General features: G+C 48.9%; 1 protein-coding gene across 1 annotated transcript; it reads right to left on the reverse strand.

Moving 5' to 3' along the window:
- Positions 1-9,003: 9,003 nt before the first annotated feature.
- On the reverse strand, positions 9,004-25,994 carry AKR1B1 (aldo-keto reductase family 1 member B). The gene is made up of 10 exons (XM_082398875.1): positions 25,835-25,994; positions 17,773-17,940; positions 16,924-17,040; positions 15,844-15,921; positions 15,418-15,540; positions 14,798-14,904; positions 14,396-14,477; positions 13,751-13,834; positions 11,996-12,078; positions 9,004-9,408 (listed from the first exon to the last, which is right to left on the reverse strand). Exons 1-10 carry the CDS (start codon positions 25,898-25,900, stop codon positions 9,366-9,368), a joined length of 951 nt encoding a protein of 316 aa, XP_082255001.1. The 5' UTR covers positions 25,901-25,994; the 3' UTR covers positions 9,004-9,365.
- Positions 25,995-26,311: the final 317 nt, after the last annotated feature.

Consider the following 26,311-nt stretch of genomic DNA (forward strand, 5'->3'; position numbering starts at 1 on the left):
GGAGCTAGCGGTTGCAATCAAAGGAAAATGGTGAACGCCTGGGAAGAGTTACGTACAATTTAGACGTCTTACAGGAATTGCTCTGTGGGAACCTTCCAGATTCCCCTTTCTTCTCTGGGGAATGTCTTTCAAATAACTGGATCTTGTGATTTAGAATAAAAGCAGCTTCTACCCTGTACAGTGCTGGAGATAAACAAGACTAACCTCTTGTATTCCATCTGTTATTTTGCTGGATTACATTCAGATCGTGAAATTTCCTAATGTTACAAGGTCTCAAAGAGGCAGTGGAGGCCATGGCTTGGAGCACAGACACGGCAGCCAGTGTGTGTGGATTTGTGACTCTGCTCAGCTTCCTTCTAGCTGTGTGATGCTGGCCAAGTTTTCCTCTTTTATAAGATGAGGATAATAATAGCACCTACCAATTAGGGCAGACAGTGCTTGGTCTACAGTAAGGGGTACATTATTATGTTATATTATTATTACATACTATAATTACTTATTTTGAAGTCAGTATACTTTATATTAGTTATATTTTTTTCTGGTTGGAATTTAAGAGATCATCTAGTTTTATCAGCAGCAATATATATAGATGGGGTGAGTTTTTATGTTGATGTTTCTAAGTTACATTTAATCACCTGGTATTTTCTGATCTAATTCCTCAGTTTCCAGAATGCATGCTATTCGGGTGGGGTGACCAAGTGTCTCAGTTTACACTTGTCCCAGCATAATTATTAATAGTGCCCCTTTCAACTCAAAAGGGTCCTGGTTTGGAAGATAATTCACATGGTCATCCTATTTGGAGAACTCCAACTGCTCCTATCTCTTGTCACTGCTATATTATGTGATCTGGGTCAGGAGGCCCAAAGCCTAGCATAGAATCAAGGGCAGTGATCCTAACCATTTATCATGCCAGGACCCCTGGGCAGGCTGCAGAAGACTTTGGACACCCATCTAAGTAGAATTTTTTAGTACATAACATTAAATGCACAGTATAACAAAGAAATTCCATAATTTTGAAAGAATGCTAATCAAAATATTGAAAAAACCAAATCTGTGATATAGTAATACACATGCTTTTTAGTTAATAATTAAATAACAGGTCTAATGACAGGTTTAGTAACTATTGTAATTTCAAAGAAGACAGGTTTAGTAACTATTGTAATTTCAAAGAAGTGATGTGCTTAAATGATATTTTGAGGTATCTGTGACAATGGTGACATGATACAGAAATGCCTGTGATTTCTTTTAGCAACAAAATCACAGGTACCATTTCTGTTTGTTTTCTATATTCACAGTAGAGCATAATTTTTTTCCCTCTCCAAGTTCCGAGACCTCTTGAATTCTATCCAGAGCTCCCTGGATTTGGGTGGATGTTTCTGGTCAGCAGGAGGGAAGCAAACTGTACAAAGACCAGGAAGGAAAGAAGAGACTGGGATGGTCGTGGGCTTGGTGATGGAGGAGAAAACTATGTGGGAGTTTGCCAGGATGTGGATGGATGGAGTAAGAAGGCACATGGGTCTGTGGCTTGTCTGTGTTGACCGAATATGGGAGAGGTGAGCCCATCCAGGATATAGCCTGCTGGGAACGTGAATTTGCAGAGTGGTTCAGTTTGTGGACTTTGAAGTCCGACACAACTGGATTTGGATCCAAGCCCTGCCATTTACCAGCATGGATTTTGCACAAGCCATTTAATTGTTCTGTGACTCAGTTTCTCCTCTGTTTAGTGGGAATATTTATACCTACCTCACAAAATCACTTTGAAGATTAAATCAGACAATGTATGTAAAAAGCTTTGTACAGTGTCTGATATGCTTTTATAAGTTCCCCATTGATAGTTTCGGCCAGAGTACTGTGGTGATGGTTACTATGAAGGTCTAACTTCCAATAGTAAACAAGGGCTCCCGCAGTCACTAAAATATGTCTTCACTCATGTGTAGCCAGCAGGGGGCAGCAAATATCACACGGCAGTATAAGCTTAGGAGGAAAAGAAAATGCAGGGGTGAGTGTGGATGGAGCCCCCCATCTGCTCACAGGCAATGAACTAGATGAACTAGGTCCCTTCTGCCGCCCACCCCACCTCCGTTTGACCCACAGTGCCTAGAAGTGTGTCCAGTCTCTGTTCTTGGGTCAAGCCCATCCAAACCAAAGAAGCATTGTCAGGAATGTTCTGGTGAGGCTGCAGGCCAGGGATTGGGCTGAGACCGGCGGTTTATGTGTGCCCCATAATATCCAAGCAGCATTTTAATCATATAATTGGGGGGCGTGGGTACTAGGTCCGGGGAAGAATTCTGGATACAGTGGGAGCTTATCAGTTTACTCTCACATACTCCCTCCTTCAACTCTTCTTGTTATCTAAACTTTTACCTGTCCTCCAAGTATTCCCAGGAGCCAACAGGGCTTACACAAGGGGTGCCCAATTTAGGAACATCAACCTAGGACATCCTGTTCTGTCCTTCCTTATCCTACCGCGATGAAGTTATTGCCTTATGTTACCCTGTACAGAAAATCATCTGGAAACCTTGTGAAATAGAGCTCCTGTGCACACATGGAAAGCAATCATCCCTATTATAGTGACAAAAGTCAGCAAGGTGTAGATGCCAAGATCTTATCTCCTTATCCCTTTGCAACCTTTCTCCAGGACATCAAAGAAATGGGATGCAATTAAATAGGATGATGGTAGGAACGTGGTGGGAGAAATAGGCAAGCAGAAATGCTTCCCCAGACACAGAAAACAAACTTATGGTTACCAAAGGGAAAAGGAAGGGGGAATAAATTAGGAATTTGGGATTAACAGATACACACTACTCTATATTAAATAGACAAACAAAAAAGACCTACTGTACAGTGCAGGGAACCATATTCAATCTCTTGTAATAACCTCTAATGGAAAAGAATCTGAAAAAGAATATATATAACTGAATCACTTTGCTGTACACCTGAAACATTGTAAATCAACTGTAGTTCAATAAAAATAACAATTTTTAAAAAATGCTTCCCTTCTCCAAGTGACTAGCCCAGGAATCGTTTATAGATCTGTACCTTGAGGATGGCGTGATCTCCCTCTCTGTGCCCCTTAGCACATGCCACAGAGCTGAACGTGTGACTAGGTCTCCAAGAATTTTTATTGAAAGGGACTAAAATTTGGGAAATGAGCAGAGAGAGCCCCAATAGATACAATCTGGTTCTCCATGGAATGATTGTAATCTTTCTGACCCTTTTTCCTAAGGATCAGAACACTTCTCTGCAAATGAAATCTTATAATTCCAACAAACAAAGCAGATGAAAAGGAATTTGCTCCAGTTGAGGCAGGAGAGAGAGAGGAGACCTAGGCACCCCTTCCCGACCTCAGCCCTGGTGCACAAATCCAGGCTTCCTTCAAACACAGTTTGAACCCCTTGGCTTCCCACAGGCTGACAAGCCTGTCTGGTCTCTAGTCCAGATTATGCCACCGATTGAGGGTTTGGGGTTTCCAAAATGGTGTGTCCAGACTAAGAGGACGGACACCAGTGTAGGTGAGCTATAGAAGAAGAACACTGGATAAACAACCAAAGATAGAAGTTCTAATCCTGGCTGTCCTACTAATTGGCTGGCTCGTGTTGACTGAGTCACTTGGTCCCTTCTGTACAATGAAGGCTGTGACCACATGACCTCTGAGAGCCCTATCAGAGCCAACATTCTTGTCCAAAACTGCTGACTCATGGTGACTGGGAGGGAAGGCCACATAATTCTCCTTAGCGCCCAGGTCCAGGCCCGGAGCCTCTGCTGCAGACCCACGTGAAACCGTGCAGCAGGAGTGCGTTTATAGCCCCTCTGCTCTTCCTCCCCCTTCTCCCGTGCTGGGCCTCCGTGCCCTCCCCGCCATGCTGAGTCAGGGGGACCTGTCCCCTGTGGTCAGTGCCCCCTTCTCTGGTCTCTGGTGACCCTGTGCTCCAGTTCCACAAAAACATGTCTGGCTTCTGTTAGCCTGGGGCCTCAGGCTAACTCTCCCTTCCAGGGTCCCAGCTTTAATACATATACCCCTAGAATTCTCTTCCAAAATCTGCTGTTTCTTGTCTGACCACCTCTCACTTCCTGGCCTGCAACTCTTGCATAGTTTGCTTATCACTAGTGAATGGCTATGTTATCTACCCAGCATAGAAAATTAAAGACGGTAGGAGAGAACATTGATTTTTAAAAGATAATTCTGTTTAAAGAATCTGACTTCTTTTGGTCAATAACTGCAGTTCGGCACGCTAGATTTTCTGTGTGTAGAGTTACGATAGCAACAGAAATAGTCACAAAAATTAGTTTCAGTGCGATTTAGTGGACAGATCACAGAAAGAGAAGGTGGAACTGAAACGGAGCAGGACCCTATGGTCCTGGCCCGCCCCATGTCCTCAGCCTGACTTTTGTCCGTGAAAAAACTTTAGCCAAAGAATAAGTTTAATCAGAGAAGTGAGAAAATGCAGAAACAAAGGAAAACAGTCAAAGGAGACCAAATAATAATAGTTTAATCATCAAGCATAGTCAAGGACCTTTAGTGTATATATATATATATATATATATATATATATACACACACATTTTTTTTTCTTTTCTTTATCCATTCATCCACTCAATCATTGGTGGATCCTTAGGTTGTTTCCATGTCTTGGCTATTATGAATAATGCTGCAATGGACATGGGAGTGCAGATATCTCTTTGAGATAGTGATTTCATCTCTTTTAGGATGTATAGCTGAAACTAAAAAAACATTGTAAATCAACTACATTTCAATAAAATTTTAAAAATTGCTCTGTGAGCTTTGGCTGGTCGCTTCACTTCTCTGATCCTCAGCGTTTTTTTTTGTTGTAAAACCGAACTGTTGCTTGGCTAGGCATGCCAATCTGAACGTATATTCTTTTGAAATATCATTTGCACATTTGTAGTTACTTCTGAAATGCTTTCTAAACAATATGGAGTTCTAGGTTTGCAATTTGTGGTAGCCAGCCTCCATGGTGTCCCAGTGAATGGGGTTGATCTTTGGTAGACATGACGGTGTCTGACTTCTGAGGTTAGATAATGAAGACATCATGGCTTCCACTTTGTGCACTCTTGGATCACTCACTCAGGGAGAGTCAGGATCACTCACTCAGGGAGAGTCAGCTACCATGTTATGAACATTCCAGCAGCTTTACGGAAGGTACTTGTTGGGAGGAGCTGAGGCCTCCTGCCAATACCCAGTACTGACTTGCCAGTGACGGAGTGCATCATCTTGGAATCATATCCTCCAGCCTTAGTCGAGCCTTAGCATGATGAGTCCCAACCGTCATATTTACTGAGAGACTCCCCCATCCAAAACTACCCAGGAAAGCTGCTCCGGAATTCCTGGACTCCAGTAACTGTGTGAAATAAGTGTTATAATTGTTAAAACACACACACACACACACACACACACACACACACACAAAAACAGAAGAAAAACAAAGGGTTGGATCCCAAGGCTTTGAAGTTGTGTTCCAGGGCCCTCACGGCTGGGGGCTGTGTATGGGGGTAATAACTGATTTGGGTCCCAGCCTCCTCCCCGACTTAAACCACAGCAGCTCTGCCATCATCTAGTGTATATATTGAGAATTCACAGAGGATTTATTTTAAAGAAAGGAGTCTACTGCCAAAAATATGTTTGAAAACACTGGACTGGGACACACTGGATTAGACGACCTCTAACACCCTATGATTCCATCTATCAGTATGAAAAAAAAACTTCTTACAAACACATGGGCAGCATTTTCTTCAGGGCTCACTCGTCTTGCCAGGAAGCACAATCCCTCAGGTTGGAAACAAAAGTTCACACTGCGCTGCACACAGATAAATGAATCAGGAGTTGCCCTTCCTGTGCATGAGGCTGGACAGAGTCCAGGCAGTGGAGAAAGAGCTGGTCCTGCAGAGGAGAGAGCCCCACACTGGACACAGCTCCACGCCCTGGGGCACCATCTACAAACTGGGGGGGACAGTGGGTTTGCTTCTGTTGCCCACATTTTGTTATAATAATAATGACGCTATTAACAACATCAGCAATGATGACTAGCATGTATCGAGGGCTGTGTGCAAAGCCTGGGAGATGGGTTTCACATTCATGACCTCATTTAATCCTTATGACCGCTAGGAGGGAAGCATTTGTAGATTGGGGAAACAGAGGTAGGTTAAACGATTCGCCAGAGTCATGGATTAGGAAGAGCAGAGCTGCAAGGAAGATTCAGTCCGTCTATACTCATACAATTTTTTGTTACCATCTCACGTATTTTAGGCCACTAGTCAGAACTGAGCAGCCCCTCTTTGGGTCTGAAGTACACTGATTTCACACTAGGAGGTTTTCATAGTTAGTCGTTATAAGCTAAGCTCTTCACTCATCAACTCACTCGTACGTGCAACTGCCATTACCAAGCGCCCACTGTGTGCCCAGGCACGGTTCTAGGCCCTGCGGACACAAGGGCAAGGAAAACAGACACTGGTGCTCCCTCGGGCTTAGCTGGGAGTTGGGCTGGAGGAAGACCTGAGAAGCCAAACTCTGGGGAGGGAAGGAAGGGAAGCGTCCCTTCAGGTTCCTGAGCCCAATGTCTTCCTGGCAGTACAGCTAGAACATGCCTTCAAGGGTCAGAAAGACTGTGTGACCTGGAGTTGGACCCCAAGAGCCTGAACCTCCAAAGACAGTCCCCCTAGGAAGCCTTCCCGGGCTGAGCCCAACACAGCCGGTGCTCTTCCTGGTGGTGGTCCCCCCAGGGCTCTGCTGGCAGCTCCACCGTAAGCGAGGGGGCCCTCCGTCAGCGAGCACCACAGACACTGCACTGAGACAGCTCGTTTGGGAATTGTGTCAACACACAGGACACAATTTCACGTTGAGAAACGTGAAATCAGACCCTGTGCTGTCTGAAATCAACCTGTGCCACTATTGTTCAGAGCAGATTTTCAAGTGCGGGTCTTAATCGCCCATGAGAGTCAATCAAATTTTGTTCCATCTTTCAGTCGGTCTCATTATCTTAACAATTCTACTCTTTGGCTGGAACTTTGTTTTGGTCAGATTCCAACTGTTCCATGAATGTATTTCGTGGCCCCAGCAGAGCTCCTCAAAGCAGGAACCTACACCCGTGTTCTGTTAACTCCCACCGACTTGGCCCCTGGAGGGTCAGAACATTTGTGACCAGGAGTTTACCTGAGTCCTGAGGCTGGGATGCAACCTGCCCAGGATGGTGGAGGGGGGATGGGGGTGGGGTTAGTTCCCCAAAGGGAAGGTGGAAAGGGGCTCTCCACTTGGAATGCAGCATCTCTACCCATGGAGACCCTCTGGCGTCTATCTGCTCCAGCCGTATGCTGCAAATACTCCTCTATCTTGTCTTCAAAATGCAGCCCCAGTCCTTTGTGACAGCTCTGATCCCCCTCCTCTTCCTTCACCCCAGGCAAGGGACAGTTCTTAGATATAATCGGAGGTCTTCTAGAAAGCAGGGAGGAGGGCTAGCAAAGGGCCCTTTATCTTGTTTGTGCTTCTGGCTGACTTCTCAATGGTCTTGTTTTGAGAGATTTTAAGCAGGGATCTAGAAAGCAGGCATCTGATTTAAAATCTCTTACTAGTGATTACCCCAAAGTTTTTCCAAAGTGCACTTAAGCCAACTCTTGACTACCTGGAGAAATCGTTTGGGAACTAGATCACAGAGGACTTGCCACAGCTGTTAATAAAATGATAGTCTGCTCTTGGTGATTTAGAGGGTGACTGAAGAGGTTTGCAGTTTGACTTGGGATAAGGTGGGACCTGCCTATCCAGCAAGGGGTACTGGACCACAGTGACCAGTAGGTTCCAGGAAGCGAGGGGCCCAGGCAGTGAGCAGTGGTCAGTGCCTGGTGCTCTGGGCCCCCCACCTGGCTCTGCCCCAGCTGCTCAGGGGCTGGGCTGCTCTCCTGTATCCCTGGGTGAGACCCAGCAACCAATGTTGCCCAACTAAACGCTATCCATCCGACACATGGATAACCTGCAAAGCAGTTGTCACCTAACCATAGGGGCTATAATCATCCAATAAACAAAGCCAGGAGCAAAGCAACTTATCTTCGTAAAACTTGAAGTCAACACTTATCTAGCCGACCTCCTTTCCTGGCCTTTGTTAATTCTGGATAAGGAAACATTATTAATTTTTAAAAAAGCAACAGCATTTGTAAAAGTAATAAAAGGCCTTTACTTTTGTAACCCTATTTAAAGTATTCATCCATCTCTGTCACTTGAGGATACAGCGAGAAGGTGGCCATCTACCAGCCAGAAAGAGGGCCCTCAGCAGAACCCGACCATGCTGGCACCCTGATCTTGGACTACAGGCCTCCAGAGCCTTGAGAAATACATTTCTGTTGTTTAAACCACCCAGTCTCTAGTATTGGGTTGGCCAGAAAGTTCATTCCGGTTTTTCCGTAAAATCTTATGTAAAACCCAAACGAACTTTTTGGCCAACCCCATAGTTTGTTAGAGTGGCCCAAGCTAATACCTATTATTGATGCTTTTCTTCCCTCTGGTCCAGACAACGAGCTTCATGAAAGCAGTTTCTTGTGAGTGGTGCTGCTTTGTAACCATAGGACTTTGGCCTTCACAGGTAGGAGGGACAACCAAGTAGCTTGTGGAATAACAAATGGACTTGTGTTCTGGCTCGGCCGCAGAGCTGAGGCTCTCAGCCTCGGCTACACATTAGAGTCACCCAGGGATCCGGCAAACTCTTGATGTCCTGGCTACACCTGGACAAATGAGATCAGTTTCCAGGGATGAGGACCAGACACGCCAGCATTCGAAACCTCCCAGGTGTCTCTGATGTGCAGCCAGGATGAGACCCAGAGGCCCTAAAGCTAAATGGGTGAAGCACCGAGGTGAGGGGTCCCCACCCAAAAGTAAAGACACCAAGTCCTCCCTCCTGTTGCAGAGCTGAGTGGCCTGCTGTATGGGTATCAACAGGAGGAAGGGTGAGGGGCAGGGAAGGCGGTACATCGTTTCAACAAACCAAAACAAAATAAACAGCATCACACTCATAAGAGCACATTTTATTTGAGGCAAAGAAAAGTCTAGCTGAAAGGATTACAGTTCCAAGCAATCAAAATGCAATTGTTAGAGGCACTATTTTGATTTTGTAAATTCAATTTAGAAAAGGGTATTTGGGTTGTGCTTTCCCCAGATGGATAAGAAGAAGGGCAAAGAAAACTGAAGAGACTTCTAATCTACTGATTCTGCTCTTCGGACCCAACACCAAGCTGGCTGAGCCCTCGCTGGTTCGTCTGTAAGTCGCTGACCCACCGCTGAGGGACACAGGCCAAGCTATACTACACACAATAAAAGTGAGGCGGGGAAAAGCAGGTCACCTGGGGAAGGGCAGGCGCCCACAGCTTCAAAACTCCTCGTGAAAGGGATAATCCTTGTGGGCGGCACAGCTATCAGGAGAAAACAGAAACACATTAGCTTTTCGAGGAAGAGATGTTGACCATAACAAACTTCAAAAAGTCAGAAATGGGGCTTCCCTGGTGGCGCAGTGGTTGAGAATCTGCCTGCCAATGCAGGGGACACGGGTTCGAGCCCTGGTCTGGGAAGATCCCACATGCCACGGAGCAACTGGGTCCGTGAGCCACAACTACTGAGCCTGCACGTCTGGAGCCTGTGCTCCGCAACAAGAGAGGCCGCGATAGTGAGAGGCCCGCGCACCGCGATGAAGAGTGGCCCCCGCTCGCCGCAACTAGAGAAAGCCCTCGCACAGAAACGAAGACCCAACACAGACAAAAATAAATATAAAAAAAAAAATAAATAAAAGCAAAAGGAAAAAGAAACACTTCTCTGAAAAAAAAAAAAAAAAAAAAAAAGTCAGAAATGGTGTCTCATTTAGGCAGAAATAAGAGGCCTCAGAGGGCACGAGCCTCTTCTGAGACTGCAGATCCTGGGTCTGCCCTTGGGGTCGTGGCCCACCTTCCAGTCCTCTGCCAGGGGCTCTCATCCATCAGCACCTGTGTGATGGACACCACGCTCCCCGTGTGCCCAGCACTGTGCCTAAGGTGTGCAGGGCGGCAAGACACCCTGCTGCCTGGTAAGTCAGTCTAGTTGCAGGACCAGAGAGAGCACCTACTGCCTTAAACAGTAAGAGGGTGATAATAACATAAGAGATTTTAACAGTCTGGACACGTGACACAGCAAGTGCTCCGAACACATGGAACAAGAAGCCACTGTCACCTCCCAAACCTCCTGGGTACCAGTGGGAGCTGAAGTGAGGCCAGGAGAGGAGGTGAGGATTTGCTACAGGAAGCACAGGGAGAGGGGACAGGCTGCACGCCGAGCTGGGGGTGGACTGATGCAGGCGTACGTGTTGGCCAAGGTTCACGGTCCCATCTGCAGGGCCAATGGCCTGTGTCGGGAATGTAATGGCAAGAGTGTTGGAAAGTCTGGCTGGGCAGAGTGCAAAAGGCCCAGGGTGAACCCTGCTTGGGGCATACAACTCTTACTCAAATATTTAGGCAATTCAAAAGTTCCCCATGGCTTTTTTTTTTTTTTTTTTGGCATCCTATCAAACCTGAGAAATATAACACTGCCATTAGCCACAGGGGCTCAGTATAGCAACAGATGCCAAACTGTGGCAATGTGTATGTACGGATGTATGTGTACACATGGTTAGAAAAAGCTTCCTAGGTGACCTGGGGATGTTGCAGCCAGCCGCTCCCTCCCTGCTCCAATCCGAACCCATTAAACATCAGTGGCCGCAGGATAATCTGACAGCTGTTTCTAGAATAGCACTAGAGAGTAGAAGGAGTCTACACGTAAAGGGGCCGAAGAGAAAACCCCTGTGGTTTGTCTGCCCTTCAATACGCTGCGTCAGCAGCGGGAAGGGAAAAGGAAACTGAATGAACGATCAGTGATTCTCAAAGCAGAACGGATGTAACTTGGTGACTGATTCACTTCTCTCTTCTCTCCCCCTTGCCCACTAGATCAAAAATGATTTTAACGTCTAAGGGTAAGCACCATTAACACAAACAGGGACAGCAGAAAGGGCCAGCGGTAAACTCTGCTCGTGGCCTATTCCGAATCTGAGGCCGCGGCGTGGCAGCAACACACTCACAGGCATGTGCTCGACCGACGCTCAGGAGAGAGTTATCGGCCAAGATGCAAACCTGGCGGACACCTGCCGGGGCGGTGGGAAGCCACCAGCGGTGCCAACCCAGAACTGGAGGGAGAGCAGAGGCTGGAAGGAGAGAGCTAGCACCCGAGTCGGCCTTAGGGAATGCTCGAATTTTGCTTAGAAGAGTAACTACTTGAGAAGAAGAGAAGAAACAGAGAAGTCGGACGATAAAAATCACGACAGAGGTGGTTCTCAGTCTCCACTGTGAAGTGGGGAGGTTCTTCCTGAAAGCAGAAAATGAGTTTTAAACTTTACGGAGTTAATGCAGTGGTGCAAAAACGAAAAGAGAAAAAACAACCTTCCTTGTCATCTCCCTCAGATTCCAAACTACAAGTCAGAGGGAATACAAGGAACCAGCACATATATAGCTGGAGGGGCCGAGTGATTCTCTCAGTCACATGGTTTAATCGCTGTCAGAGCTGGGATGAACACGAGCCCCAAGCACCATGGTCTTCCGACTAAAACCCTTTCATTAGTCATTAGAGATAAAGAGTCACACGCAAATTTTTCCAGGAAGGTGGGGCACGAGCCACCTGGGATCATCTGGTTTCAGATGTGCCACTAAAATTTGAAAATTAAAAGTCAATACATGTGGTTACTGCAGGTTGGGCCAACAGTGCACGGGAGTGGGAGGAGAAGACATCTAGGGCAGAGCTCCCTGCATTTCCCGGGGGCTGAGTGCGGCTCAGCTGACACAGTGTGAATGTTTCCTGCTGTACACGGAGAAGGCAAGTTAACAGGCAAGGTAACGTGCACAAGTCAGAGCCGCTGCAATAGCAGGACTTGGACAGTAAGGCCTCCAGGAGTTATTCTTTCCTCTGCAGCACCTGATACCCTCCTGGGGCTCTCCCGGGACTCACCTCACCAAGGCACAGACCCTCCAGTTCCTGTTGTAGCTGAGTAAGGTGGTCATATCCGCACTGCTCAGTTCAAAGTCAAAGACCTAAAAAGAAAAAGAAAAAAAAACACAAAAAACCAACCCTCCAATAAGCTCTGGAAATAGCTATCAAACACAGAACAGGAAAGCATACAAGCAGCGCCAGGGAGGACCGCGGATGAGATGCTGCCTGGAGTGCAGAAGGGCAGGAAGGTAGACTAAACTCAGAGAAAGTTTCTTACGTGACTATTCAGAGGACGCACATGTTTTGTCTGGGTACTATGTGAACAATGAAAACAGACCTTCCCTTCCAGAACCTCCAAACAAAATGATACTTTTTCTTCCATTTATTGCTTCCATTCATTTCAAAACCTCTGCCGAGCACTTCCACTGTGATAAGCACCAGGCGGAACACAGTGATGGGTAAGAAGTGTCTTTGCCTCAGTTTACAATGAAGCAAAGGACGAGGTAATTCAACAGCTAGGCTACAGGGAATAATTAGCTGCACACTGCAGGAAAGATGCTCCACAAAGCACGTAGGGAATCCAGAGGAATCAGGAAGGAATTCCAGCTGGGAAGCTGAAGGATGTGGTCAAAGGAGACGCTATTTGAGATGGGCCTAAGAAGCCAGATAAGGTCTTGACAGACAGAGAAGACGAGAAAGGCATATCAGGCGGAGAACTCTGCCTACCCCAGGACCAGAGGAGGGCCCTCAGCTTGGATAATCGCGGAATGTGCAGAAAGAAAGCCTGCTGCATACTCTGTGATCACAACTGTGCAAAAATGTGCAACGACTACACGGTAGGGTGCAAAATAATTATGTTAGCACTAGAGATTAGTCATTTTATAATGTTTCTTTTCTAACACCTTGAAAAAATAAAATAGGAAACAAAACATCCATCTCTAGCAGGGTATGTGTTTCTCGTGGTCACTATTTTACCACTTTATTTATCTCCTCCACCCTCCCCAGGCCCCAGGGACCAGCAGCACGTGTTACAGCCACAGCCTGGCCAGTGGAACAGGCAAAAATCAGCTGCTTGCTATGGAAACAAGAGCTGCTGGGAACCAGGGCTCAGGTGAAGACAGAGGGGGTCCTGGCGGAGCTGCTCTGCTCAGTGACAGCAGAGGCTCACGGGCGCAGGGACCCTCCGGGGAGAGCTCTTCTCCCAGCCCAGCCCCCAACACTGGTATGAGAGGCAGGCAGGCAGGAGGTGCCAGGAGGTCTGCTCTGCTCTGGCAGGTGCTCGGAGAGAACACCTCACTGGTGCCCTGTAAGGTCTCTGCAGGCCACGGACTTATCAGCACAGCAGTGTTTGCTGAGTGCTTATGAAGGTACCAAGCATTGCGTGAAGCCCTTCGGTGCATCTTTTTTAATCTTCATGACAACTCTTGAAATAGGTACTATTTTACAGATGGGGAAACTGAGGCACAGTAACGAACGGAGCCCTGATGCAAACCCAGGCAGCATCACTCAAGAGCAACATTTCTCGGCAATGACGAGTTCCCCGAGGAGCCTCAGCACAGGTGTGTGCGTGCAGAGCGGGGCCCGAGGCCCAGGGCCTGCCGGGCGCAGCACCGCCTCCCAGAGGAACCACTGTCCCTGGTCCACGGCGGGCTCCCTGCCACTCCAAGAGGAGACGAGGGGAGGGGGGGCCCACACATGACAGTCCAGAGGCCCTGTGAAGAGCTGGCCCCTCCTCCACCGAGGAGACCCTGGGCCCACCAGCCAGGACCTTACCTGGAAGTTCTCAGCAATGCGTTCAGGCGTCACAGACTTGGGGATCACGATCAAGTTCCTCTGCATGGGGAACCGGATCAGAACCTGTGAACAGAGGGGCCGAGTGCGTCCGTATACCAGCAGCTCTACACTCTCATCTCACCTAATCTCACACACCCGTCACCTGGAGAAAGAAACCCCAGAACTTCACAGCGAGGAAGCCGAGGCTCAGAGGTGATGGGGTCATGCCCAGCAAGGGGGAGGGGAGGCGCTCAGGATCTGACCCCCGAGCCCCGCCCTCAGCCTCCCCGCCACGTGCTTCCGCATCTCCCGGGTACGTTACTCCCTGTCTGGGAACTCACTCTACCATTTGGGAGTGCTCAGCTGATCACGAGTGGCCTTCCATGAGTACAGAGATGGGTGTTCCCAAACAGTGGTGAGTGCTGACCCTCGTGCCAGCCCTCAGAGGTAGAAGGGCAGGTCCGATTATCCCCAGACCACACGCAGCCTTCTAAGTCCCTTTCCACCACACACTCCAGGACCCGAGCCACACGTCCAGGGAGCGCCTGACAGGGCTCAGTCACTCTCCCCCCTGGCTAATGGGAACCACCACCACGAATGCAGGAAGTTCTGGGAACAGTCATGAGCGCCTGGAAATGGCTGTACCTGGGCTGTGGTTTTATTGTGCTTGTCTGCAATCGCTTTGATCCTGGGATCCTCCAGTAGGGAAGGGTCCTCGGGCTTGGCCCTGGAGACAGAAACACGGTCTGCGTGAGCAACCATCATCGCCACCACTCCAGGCAGCCGGCAACCCTAACGCTAACCCTCATCGACCTTGGAGGGCAGCCCGCCTGTCTTCTGATTCAGAGCTCAGTTACGAACTCCCAACCCGCTGGAAAAGGAGTAGGCGTCTTGCTACTGGAAACACCAACCAGGAACCCAACAGGAGGCTCCTGGGGAGGTCTGCCCATCAGCCCCAGAAGCGTCTTCCTTGATGCCGGATTCTTCTCTGTAGCCATTTCTAACCGTCACTAGCTGACAAGAGAACACAGCCCCATGGAAACTCACCAGGGCCTGTCGGGAGAGCCAAGGGGACTGTAGGCAGTCACTACAATGCCTTTGGACTGGCAGTACTGGATTAACTTCTCCTGAGTGAGGTACGGGTGGCACTCGACCTGCAGATGCAAACAGGGGGGTTGATGGTGCCACTGTGGGCACGGGCCATGGGACACACGGGAAGTCTCCCCATGCTAAGCCCTCCCCTCCCCAGACATAAGGTTATATGTAACCAATGTCCCAACTCCTAGATAAGCTGTAACAACTGTCTGTTTCCCAGCAACTGTCCTTGACATTAACGATAATAATCTTGTTACTGTTGCCATGGGCCCGGAGGGTTTTTCTGGCTTTGGCCATTTATCAACTTGGACAGGTCTGAGGATCTCAGTGTCTGCACACAGCTCATCTCAAGACCCTGAGTCTTCACAAGGCAGGCTCAAACCCTCTCTCTCCTGCAAGTTTCACTCCCAGATGTGTCACTCTCTTTCTGAGCCATAAATCAGGACTCTGCCAGCGTCCAGGGACCTGCCTCCCGGCTGCTCCCCAGGTGACACGGACAGAAAGTTAACTGCTAGGATCACACAGTAACAAAACAGCCTCCCACGCACACCAGCTTCCCTGCCGGATGTTACCTGGTTAACCGCCGGCTTATATTTTAAGCCAGGTTTGTTTAAGATCTTCTCCACCTGGAGACGGTTGAAGTTGGAGACTCCAATAGCTTTCACCAGCCCTTCATCCACCAGCTCTTCCATGGCCTAGAGACCAAAGAGGGTCTGCTTGCTGCTGACATGTGCCCCAAAGGACAAGGGGCAGAAGCACCTCTCGCACCCGCCACCTTAACAGGCCCTGCCCTATTCGGTGATAGCAAATCAGATCTTTGGGGAGACAGGAGGCACCAAGACAAAAGCCAGGTCGGCTTTAATGACACAGGAAGAGCAAAAAACAGTAAGAGAAGAACAATTACAGCAAAAGAAATGGCAGAGGATTCACACCTGGCCCCTTGCAAGAAGACTGGGGAGGCGGCAAGGAAGGGGAGGCCAAGCCAGGGTCTGCCTTACCGTCCAGGTGTCCACAAAATCGTTGTCACTGGGAACCACGTTGCCATCCCCATCCAATGGGAAGAAGTCCTTCCCAGGCTGTGGTAACAATCAAAAACAATCAATAACAGACCTGCATAGAACTGCTGGGGGGGCTGCATCTTTGAAAGCAAAGTTCTAAAACAATTATTCGAAGCTACAACGGCTGGCTACGTTTTTAGAGGATAATCGAGAGCAAATCTGTGTCAGTGTGAAAGAGAAACGGCAGACAACTCCTGAAGCCCCCAGACCCTTTTTCTATCGAATGGGCTGGTGCTGACCAGAGATGGACAATTCTCGGTCAGTGAGATGAACCCTGCCGTGGATGGCAGTGTGTGGATGGGCAGGGAGGGCTCAGGACCAGGATTCACAGGGCCCGTGTCCTGGCTGGATCCAAGCCTACAAAACCACCACCTCACCGAGCCCTGCCAGCTTACTGTGAAAAACAAAGGATGAAAGTAAGGCCCCGATATACCACAGGGCAATAAAATAGAGTTATAGGGTAAAACCTGCATGCTTTCCAGCTGGCTGACAAAGCAGAAAACTGAGCCCCGTGGCTAGAGAGGAGGCAAAGGACATAATAACTCTAGAGGTTTCTGTGAAGAGGCAGGCTGCCGAGGTTTATCAAGCTTCCGCAGGATGGGGCGTGTGTGGAATGTAGAGACACACACAAACATGTACAGGGTATGAATGGGTATGTGTGTAGGTGCCTGAGGCAGGGGGGAAGGGCGGTCACCGATGACATCTTATGGCCATGGGCAGGAGTGTCACCTGAGCCATGTTCACTGTCACAAAGTTTCAAGTTATACGATCACCACATAACAGAGCAGCACTCTTCAAACTCTGAAACGTGCAGGTGAGTCCCCTGAGGTCCAGATTCAGAGCGCCTGGACGGGGCCTGAGACTGGGTTCTAACAAGCTCCCAGGTGACGCCATTGCGGCTGGTCCAGGGACCATACCTTGAGCAGAGCAGCAAGGACACACACAGACTGTCCACCTGCTCACGACCTGCTAACAGGAGAGGGTGATGCCAAAGGCTACACCTGAGCCCCGGGTACCTACCTTGAAGCCAGTGGGCCAGTGAATAAGGTAGAGGTCCAGGTAGTCCAGCTTCAGGTCGCTGAGCGTCTTCTGGCAGGCGCCTTTCACCAGGTCCTTCTCATGGAACGTGCACCACAGCTGAAGCCAGCGAGAGAACATGTCTTACCCTGCGTGCCGGAAGCGCTTTCCTGGCCGGGAGCCAGACAGCTCGGGGACAGAGGACTTGCTTTCCTCTCCCCACAACCCACCCACTTCACTGTGACGCTATAAACAGTGGGGAGGGAGATTCCATTTCACACGTGGATCCTAACTTTTCCAAAGGAAGGGAGGATGATCAGATAAGGAAACCTTTCACAAGGACCAAACTGAAGGCACCAAGTAGAATGGACAGGTCAGCAAGCCAGCCCCAGGCTCTAAACGTGAGCCCTCTGGCCTACTCTCCCACAGGCTGGTCTTCGTGGAGCCAGCCTCACCCTCCCACCCGGTGCCCTTTGGGCACCACCAGCCTCTGGGTAAAAGACAGTGGCCAGCGGCGGAGATCAGTTTGCAGATGGGAACCAAGTACCGTCCTCAAAGATAACTCCCTGGAAAGGGGGCGCCAACCCACAGCTTTGGCCCCACCAGCAAGGGGCTCCAACCAATGGGTCCGGGCAAAATGACCATCCAACAGACAGGCGACCACAGACAGACGAGCCCTAGAGCCCTCGTGGCCTTGAGTCAACACACTTCCCCTGGAAGAACCGCCTGCCGGGTGATAACCGTAGCTGTATCAGGAGGCCCCAGAGCGTGGTCGGGGCCCCGAAGCTAATGCTGCCCCTGGATGAATGCGGACAAGAGCCCTCCCTCAGTCTCCCCTGCAGAGCGGGGTACCTTGCTGACGATGAAGAGGTCCTCACGTTTCACCACCTGCTCCTGGAGCTTCTCCTGGATGGCCAACCCCACCTCGTTCTCGTTCTGGTACACGTGGGCACAGTCAATGTGACGGTACCCAAGGTCAATCGCTACCTTCACAGCCTCCGTCACTTTGCCCGGAGGGGACTGAAAGAAACAGGAAATGGAAGGCACGGGGATAAAACCAAAAATGAAACAAAACACACAGTTTGCACACAACCCAGAAGCAAGGGCGGCAGGAACCCACGGCTCCTCAGGGGCTCCCGTTTCTTGTAAGGCCAGCAAAGGCAGGCCACGGCCAGTGTCTGAACATCCCGAGGTGAGATGCAATGTTGCTTCATTTTAGGAAAATCTGACAACCACTTACTAGCAGCACAGATCACCTTAACTAGATGGGCCAAAGCCTGTCGCTTCCTTGTTTCTTCAGAACCCGTTGACAGTATAAAAAATCCCCCACTCTCTGAATCTATTAGGTTCCCAAGACAATAAGGGATACCGTTTCCTTCAAACAGCTCAAAATATTTCAAAAGCGCTGTAAATATTCACTCCAATTCCCGTTTGGTTCCCGAGTTCCGTGAGTGAATGCCTATGATTTATTTTCTCCTTCCACACATGGATTCTAGTATTGGCCATCACTTGTTTTCAAGCAGTTTTGAGTGTATCAAAGTCAGGAACATTACTGGTGCAGATTCAAAGGCCTGTGCTCCAATCTCACTGTGTAAGAATCTGCTTTAAGAGGCGGAGGTGGGAGGTGGGCCCTCAGAGGTATTAGTGGGCAGAAATGAGTTGACAGGAGGGGGAAATGGGAGCCATGGAAGACCACCATATGGTTTGTGGTCAGAGCGGCAAAAAGACTGAACGGCGGCCCTGCCCGGACCATCTGCGCGTGTGAGTGAGCAGGACAGGCGTGGGGAGCGCCCCCAGCACCCAGACTGGCCGCACAGACGCTCATCTCCGCGAAGCTCCTGCTCCGACCAGAGAGGTGGAAAGCAAACGCATGCGCATCAGACTGCTGCATGCATAGAGCGCATTCCTCTGGAGAGCTGGGGTAGAAAAGAATGACCAGGAAAACTCCCCAGGGCCATGAGCAGCTGCAGACATCTGCTGTTTTGACATCAGCTGTTGTGAACAGGCGAGGGCAGAGGAGCGGGGGACCCTCGCCCAGCTCGCTGGCCACCACGGAGGGAGTAGGGGGCGTGGAGAGGCGATGCTGACCTCAGGTATGAGATCAGAAAACATCTTCAGACAATCTGGCAACCTCCTAGTTCCCTGGAGGACCCAAGAAGCTGCACCTGCAGCCTTCCCCCTACCCTTCTTGGTTAAAGGAACAGAGCAGGGAAACCTCGGCATAACCAGAAGGGAGTAAGTACCACGGCCTCCTTGTGGCATCCTGGGCACAGCTGCTGATGAGAGCAGAGCACACCCCTTCCCAGGAAAGAGAACAGCTAAGGAGACCCAGCTGGGGAACTGGCTGGCGGCGCGCGTCAACTCTCTTCAGGCTTGACGGCGCCCTGACTGGATTTCCCTGCGGGCCTGTACTGTGCCAGCCCAGCACCTCACAGCCCCCAACCCTGGGCAGAGGGGCAGGAACCTTTCCCAGGCCCAGCCCAGCCACATGTTGCATCTGCCACAGCGACTGGCGCAGGGCCAGAGACATGACCCCAGCCAGGCCCATGAGAATCAACCTTTGGACTTCAGCTGATGCTACCAAGACAAGATTTCCTTCTGCTGGGGTCCCAGTGCTGGAAGCATGTGAGCCAGGAGCTGCTAGAGGAAAGTGGGGGTGAGGGACAGATGAGGGTTGGTGAGAGACGGCTCCTGGGCACATCTTTTATAGCCTTGAATCTGGTACACCTGACATCATTTTGTAAGTCAATGAATCCCCACCCGGACACATTTTTTTTCCTGGTTAAGATTAAATTGGTTATTCAGTTCCTTGGAACCAGAAGAGTGCAAAGTAGGATAATCAAGGCTGCTGAACAATTGACAAAAAAACTTTAAAACACATTCTTGTGATGTTTTTATAGAGAAGCCAAGGACAGAAATGACCTTCAAGAGGTCACGAAGAAGCTACAGCTCCCTGACCCTTCCCTGGACAGAGGGCTGATTAGCTAGAGAAGCACGTGCTGAGAAGCTAAGCCCAAACTGCTTTCAAAGGGGAAAGCAAAGCAGAAGCGAGGACTGTCACGTATTTTACAAATTAAATTTGTACAAGCTGTGGCAATTCATAAAAAGACTTGCGAACGGGTGCTACATGCTGGCCTCCCCTTTTCAGAGACGCCTTTGCAGCAGTGGGGATTAAGGCTGCCTGCGGCCACCGGCAACTGGGAACCAATGGCTCTCACCTGGGCTGGGCGGGCCAGGCCCGGCTCTGGGACAGGCAAGCCGGTTGCTAGGAGGCTTGTGCCAGGGCAGATATGTCACAAAATGGAACCTGCCCCGTGCAGTGTTTAGCCCACAATGGCTCAAACGTAAAATAACAACAGCTGCCATTTGTTATGGATCAATTTTCACTAGTTTTAAACGTATCATTGAATTGAACCTTCACCACGACCCTGGTAGATATGGTTACCTCTGCGGATAAGGGAACTAAGGTGCAGAGAGGTTACGAAACTGGCCATGATGGTGCAGTAAGATGTCAGGATTCAAACCCTGGCGCGAGGGCCTGAGAGCCAGTCTCCGCTGAGAGGTCTGTGTACTCTGGGGTGGACCCCAAGAGGCTGTGAGACACTGGTCAGGGAGAGGACAAGTCTCCTGGGCTTGGAAAATCATCCTCTGAGATGAAAATATACCAGAATCCACAAACTATGTTCAATACTATCTCAATCAAGAGCCCTTCCCACAAAGAGACTAAACTAACTTCCCTCATCACTTTAAGATACGGTAAAAAATGACTCAATAAACTTGGGAATGTTAACATACAATTACACCATCTCCCCATCCCATGTCCACATTGAAAACTGCCCACGGAAGGCAGGGGTCCAGACTGAGACTTAGAAAAGAAAATAAATCGTAAAGATCTGTTTCCATACATCTAATAGGAAATCTGCAGAAAACCAGTAGAGGAAACAGCCAAGTTATAAATAACCAAATTATATAAATCCTTTAAATTTATTTAAAAATAATAATAATACAAATACAGTAATACAAATCCTACAGACAAAATCATGTTTGAAATTCATTTCTGCCACTAATCTGCCCTGTGACTTGGCCACATGCACCTATTCCCATCCCCCTCAGACCTTACAGCTCCAAAGCTCAAGCTTGGGCAGCAACTTGTTGATGTTCTGGGCTGATGGCACCAAGTGACAGTGGTGACAAGTCTCTGCCCCTGAGGCCCCCATCAGCTTCACAAACTGGGCCTATTTCCTTTTCATAGTCCCAACTCAGAAAACTACTGTCAGTCTCTCTCTCTCTCTCTCTCTCTCTCTCTCTCTCTCTCTCTCTCTCTCTCTCGCACCCTTTAAAAACCTAATCATCTTCCACTTTGCTTGTAGCCCATGCTAGTTACTTTAAGATAATATCCCTCCCTCTAGTCCCTCTGCAAGTCAAAAACAAAACACAACAACAAAAACACCGCAGGTCCAAAGGAGAAAGGTTATAAAACAATGTCACTGGTAAAAACAAAGTGTCTGAGATTGAATCCTCTGCAGTTTTAACACGGGGATTTCTGGGAGGAGAGGATTGTGTCTTTTCTGGCGGTTTTTTTTTTTTTGAAATTTTCTCTAGTTAGCAGGTATCGCTTTTGTAATGAAGGAGGTGGGTAGGGAACAAAGGAAACTTCACTTTGGGGAAGAAAAACCATCCTGGGTAAGAAGTATGAGAACAGTGTGCCAATGGTAACCCTGGAGCAAGAAACAGGTAACCATAACTTTTGATGTGAACTTAGATTAATAAAGAAATAGGGCATCAACCTCTAAGGCCTTGAAAACTAACATATTCCGGAAAAGCTGTCACTGAAAAACACTGTTTAACCTCTTCTGATTAAACCAGCTTTTCTTCAGAGAAACTCAACCTGCATTTAAGAGAAACTAAGCTTATTTATTATCGGTTTTGTTTAAATACTAGTGATGTCACAATATAATTTTGTTTTTCATTGTAAATATAAAGCATTTTAACTAGATGCATGTTAAACAGACATCTGTGACCTAATTTCTCAAAATGTATTCCAGGTTCCAATTAATTTACTTAGAATCTTCTGGAAGAGGAGTTGCCAAACTTTTTCTGAAAGTGGCCAGACAGAAAATATTTTAGGCCTTGTGGGCCAAATGGTCTGTCATAACCGCTCAACTCTGCTGCTGGAGCAGCACAAAAGTACTCATGAACAATATGTAAAGGAATGAGATGTGTTCTAATAAAACTTTATTCACAAAAACAGGCTGTGGCCTGCGGTTTACCAACCCCTGAGCTGCTGGAAGAGCATACAAAGAAATGGGGATTAGGCAACAGTCCCAGCCTTGATTTGTCCTAACTCCTATTCACAAATAACATTCTGGCTTCCAACTCATCCCCTCAATAATAAAAAGGTATTCTGATATTGAACGCAGATATTCTGGGGACTAAAAGGGTTTTAGCCCCTGCTGTAATTTAACCAGTTGACGATACAGTCCCAATCAACTTGGGGTAAACCTGAGTGAGCTGGGCCTGCTCGCCTGCCCTGTGCTTACACACAACGCTCCCACTCTGCACAACTGGGAGACCTGGATCTGGCAGTTTTGTATCAACAAGGCTTAAAATCTGCCACACTCATAGGACTCCAACAACATAAGCATCTGGCAGAACCCGGAGAATGGCAACAATGTGCAATTTTTCACGTCAACAGAGACGCTTTTCATTGTTTGGTGCAGGGAAGCCAACCTCACTTGGCTTATCATGTTCAGCTATGTCCGAATTTATTTTACAGTTTAATAATGTAAACCACAATTTCCAATGATAAAGAGCATTCTGCTGAAGAATCTTTTTCATTGCCTTATCACAGGAAAACAGTCAATTCTGGCTAGGGTTTTTACACCAAAGCTCACAACTCGGTTTGGCAACAAACACAGACCAACTAATGAAACCAAGATTAACTTCCTCCCACTCAAAGTGAATCAATCTGTCCTGAATTCCAAGACATCACTGTCTCCACTTGGTTGAGATAGGGATGGACCAGGAATGGCCCTGGGCAGGCAGGACTTATTTAAGTCTCTTTGACCTTGAAGAGCTCCAGGTGTAGGCCTGCAGGGAGATGAGGCTGGTGAACAGAAAAACAAGCTACTGTTTTAGCTCCAGTGCCAGCACCTCTGCCTTCTCCCCTCTCCCCCAGGCTGGGATCTCAGGCCATCATGAACTTGCCTTGAATTCTTTCTCAGCATTTTCTCCTATTCTTAAAGGAAGTGATATCACCCTCAAAGAGGCAAAAATTGGTTTATCGGTGGCAAAAAAAAAATCTTAGCTTATAAAATGGTTTGTGGCCCGCCAAAGAGCCACTGGACACAGACAGATGTACAGTCTATCCGTGATGCTGAACTTTACTGGTGGGGGGTGCGCTAGAAATTAGGGAAAAATGTCTCAAAGGCTCCTGGGTGTGGGCAGATACAGAGATAATGGAAAAGAGATGGAGAAACTCTACCTCCATTTCTAGGTTTCGAGTATGTGGGTGAGTTACAACGGCCATTTACTATCAATTTTTCAGCTAGGGCCAAACATTTATCAGCAATAGGACACTGGTCAGCATCAGAAGTAACCTCTGTTTTAGTTGCTTCCTGGCAATACAATGCTCGTGGCTTATTTACTGTCCATTGGGGAAGTCAAGCTTGCCAAGGGAAACTGCCACTAAGCCACATGGGCTCTGCGGCAGAGATGCTCTCCCATCGGCCTGAAACCTTCACCTCCAAAGAGAGAACGGAGAGTGTGAGGACCTTCACAGGAACAGTGATTGGAGACTCCCAGAGCCCCGCCAGGAGTCTGAAGGATATACAGACACAGCCACCGTCACATGGAAGATCCACAGGAACGAGGTGCTGCACCCACTCCCAGAGCCTCCCCCAGTTCTCACAAAGATAAGCAAACGGTATTTAGGTAACCCCATTTTTGTCCAGCATCTGTGAAGGAATATATACACACACACAGGGGAAAGGTATTAAAACACTATTCATGTACCTTTTTTACTTGAAAAAAAAGGGAAATCTACTCCAAGCCCATACTTATACCATTTCACTGTCACCTCCCCTACCACACCTCTACACAATTCCGTACAACATCTCCTCGCCGCCCCCAAAATCTAGTTATCTTACTTCTTCGTATTAATTGAACACATATCTTTAGGGTACCTACAATTTACCAGGCACCTTGAGCAGTGCTGTAAATAGTTGTGACCAAGGTAGACGCTACCCTTGCCCTCAACGAACTTAGTCTGCTGGAATGAATGATCTAAATGTACAGATTTTATAGAGCTATTAACTAACTATACAGCTTTGGGGTTGGTGGAGGGAGTGTTAAATGCTCAAGCAAATGATTTAAAACCCGCTTTTATCAACTTTTACTCCTTATTTACCCCAGCCTAGTGATTCTGAAATGACGAACTTAAGGTCAGGACCATAATTTCTGAAACCGCGAGCTTAGAATAAAAATATTGGAATGCATCCCACCCAGTAAGGTTTAAGTATTGGTTTGTGGAACTTTTGTTCCAGTTACATGTGTATGTCTGGGTGGTTCACCATCGTAAAAACTGTTATTTGCCATTGCCAAGAAAGTGTCTGTTCACATCCATTCCAAGAGAATAACCTGCGACAGATGCAATTTAACTTGGTACAATGGTCATAATTCAATTACACCCTTAGAGCCACCACTGGGCTTTTGGAAGAAAACGCAAGTCACATATACTCTGATCACTTTGGCTAAGAAACACTTTCTGGGTGAGACAACTCTACGACCCTGTATTCTCCCTTATATTTACAAATTTTCAACTGCAGGTTTTCGGGTTGAGTTAAACACCATCCGCTGCTCTATTTCAAACCATTTCACAGCGCCCTCAATCCATGCAGTCTTTTCTTTTCCTTGTCTGTGTGTAAATAACCAATACCCAATCCTATATTCAAAGTTCCAAGGAAAACCCAGGTCACAGCTGTGCAATGTAATATACAATACCCGAAGCTAACTTGTAAGCGGCTTACAATTATTGGGTTTTCCCTCGGCGCCCATAATACCACCCCTCTGCGCTCCCTAATTTTCAGATACTCAGACTACCCTTTTGACTCCTAACCGCTTCTTGGGGACTCTGTGAAGAGAGTTCAGTGGTACCGAGGTTTCCGAAGACAGTTTAACTACTGATGGCAGCTCGCAGTTCTGCACGGGCGGGAACCTCCCGGCCCAGATTCTCCGCCCAGCACACTACACCCCTAGGGGCACGCCCGGCTCCGGGGGACTCAGTCGCTCGCGTCTGGGGACATGTAAATAGACGGGTCCTGGCCAAACTCGTGCCGCCTAACTGAATCACCTGCAGTCTCCGAGCTTACCTTGGGACGCTTATTCCTGAGGGAGCAAAACCGAAAACGATTAAGGACAAACTATTTCGAAGAAAGACAAAGGAGCGGGCGTTAAGAGGTGCGGTTGAGCGAGGGACGCCGGAGCCCAAGGCTCTTTCCCCTCCATCTCTCAGGCGCCGCCCCCGACCTCCATCCTCGGGGCCACAGCGGCGGGGACACGGGAAGCCCCCTTCGTTCGGCGCCCCGTTAGTGACTTTCCAGTTGGGGTCGGATTCAAAGTGCGGCCCGCGGGTCCCAAGCACCAGGGGTTACGGGGTCGGCCGCCCGTGAGGCGTTCTCAAGCCTCCCACGCAAGGCCCCTGGGCCGAAACCGCAGGCCAGCGCCCTGCCCGCCTCGGCGTCCAGGGTCCCGCGCTGCAGGCCCGATCCCGCCGGGGGCCCGGCCAGCCCGAGCGTGGCTCCTCCCAGGCGGGGCGTCCGCGGCGGGGTCGCTCAGGGTCACTGTAGGTCTCTCCCCGGCCCAGGCCGCGCCGAGCCTGAAGCGAGCCCCGGACTGCGCTCCTCAGAGCACCTACCTTCCAGGTGCCCAGCCCCAGGATGGGCATCTTTGCGCCGGTGTAGAGCACGAGGTGGTTGGCCATGACTGCTGAGCTCCGCTGACTCTGACCAGAGGACCATGCAGCGCAATCTCTAGCGCGGTCCTTTATATAGCCGGTGAGGCCCGCAGAAGTGGCGGGTACGATAGGCGCCCGGCTACGCAGAGGCGGCTTCTGATTGGCCCGCCGGCCAATCAGGATGCAGCGCCTCGGTTAGCCCGGGGTGGGGTGGCTCCGCGGGGAAGCTCCTCCTGCTAGGTCCTAGCGGGACCGGATTCTTTTCTAGCCGGTGGTTCGCCCACGCCCCACGCGGCGCAGCTGGCTCAGCCAACTGCTATGGAGCGTGGAAACGCGAATGTTTTAGCAAAAGTAACAGACTTCCCGTAAATAGGTAGCCTGGGAAGGGGTTTTTGTTTCATATTTTAAAAGAGCGCATATGGATACATTTGTCTATTG

The sequence above is a fragment of the Balaenoptera borealis genome (genome assembly GCF_965194805.1).
Source record: "Balaenoptera borealis genome assembly, chromosome: 7".
Classification (NCBI taxonomy): domain Eukaryota; kingdom Metazoa; phylum Chordata; class Mammalia; order Artiodactyla; family Balaenopteridae; genus Balaenoptera; species Balaenoptera borealis.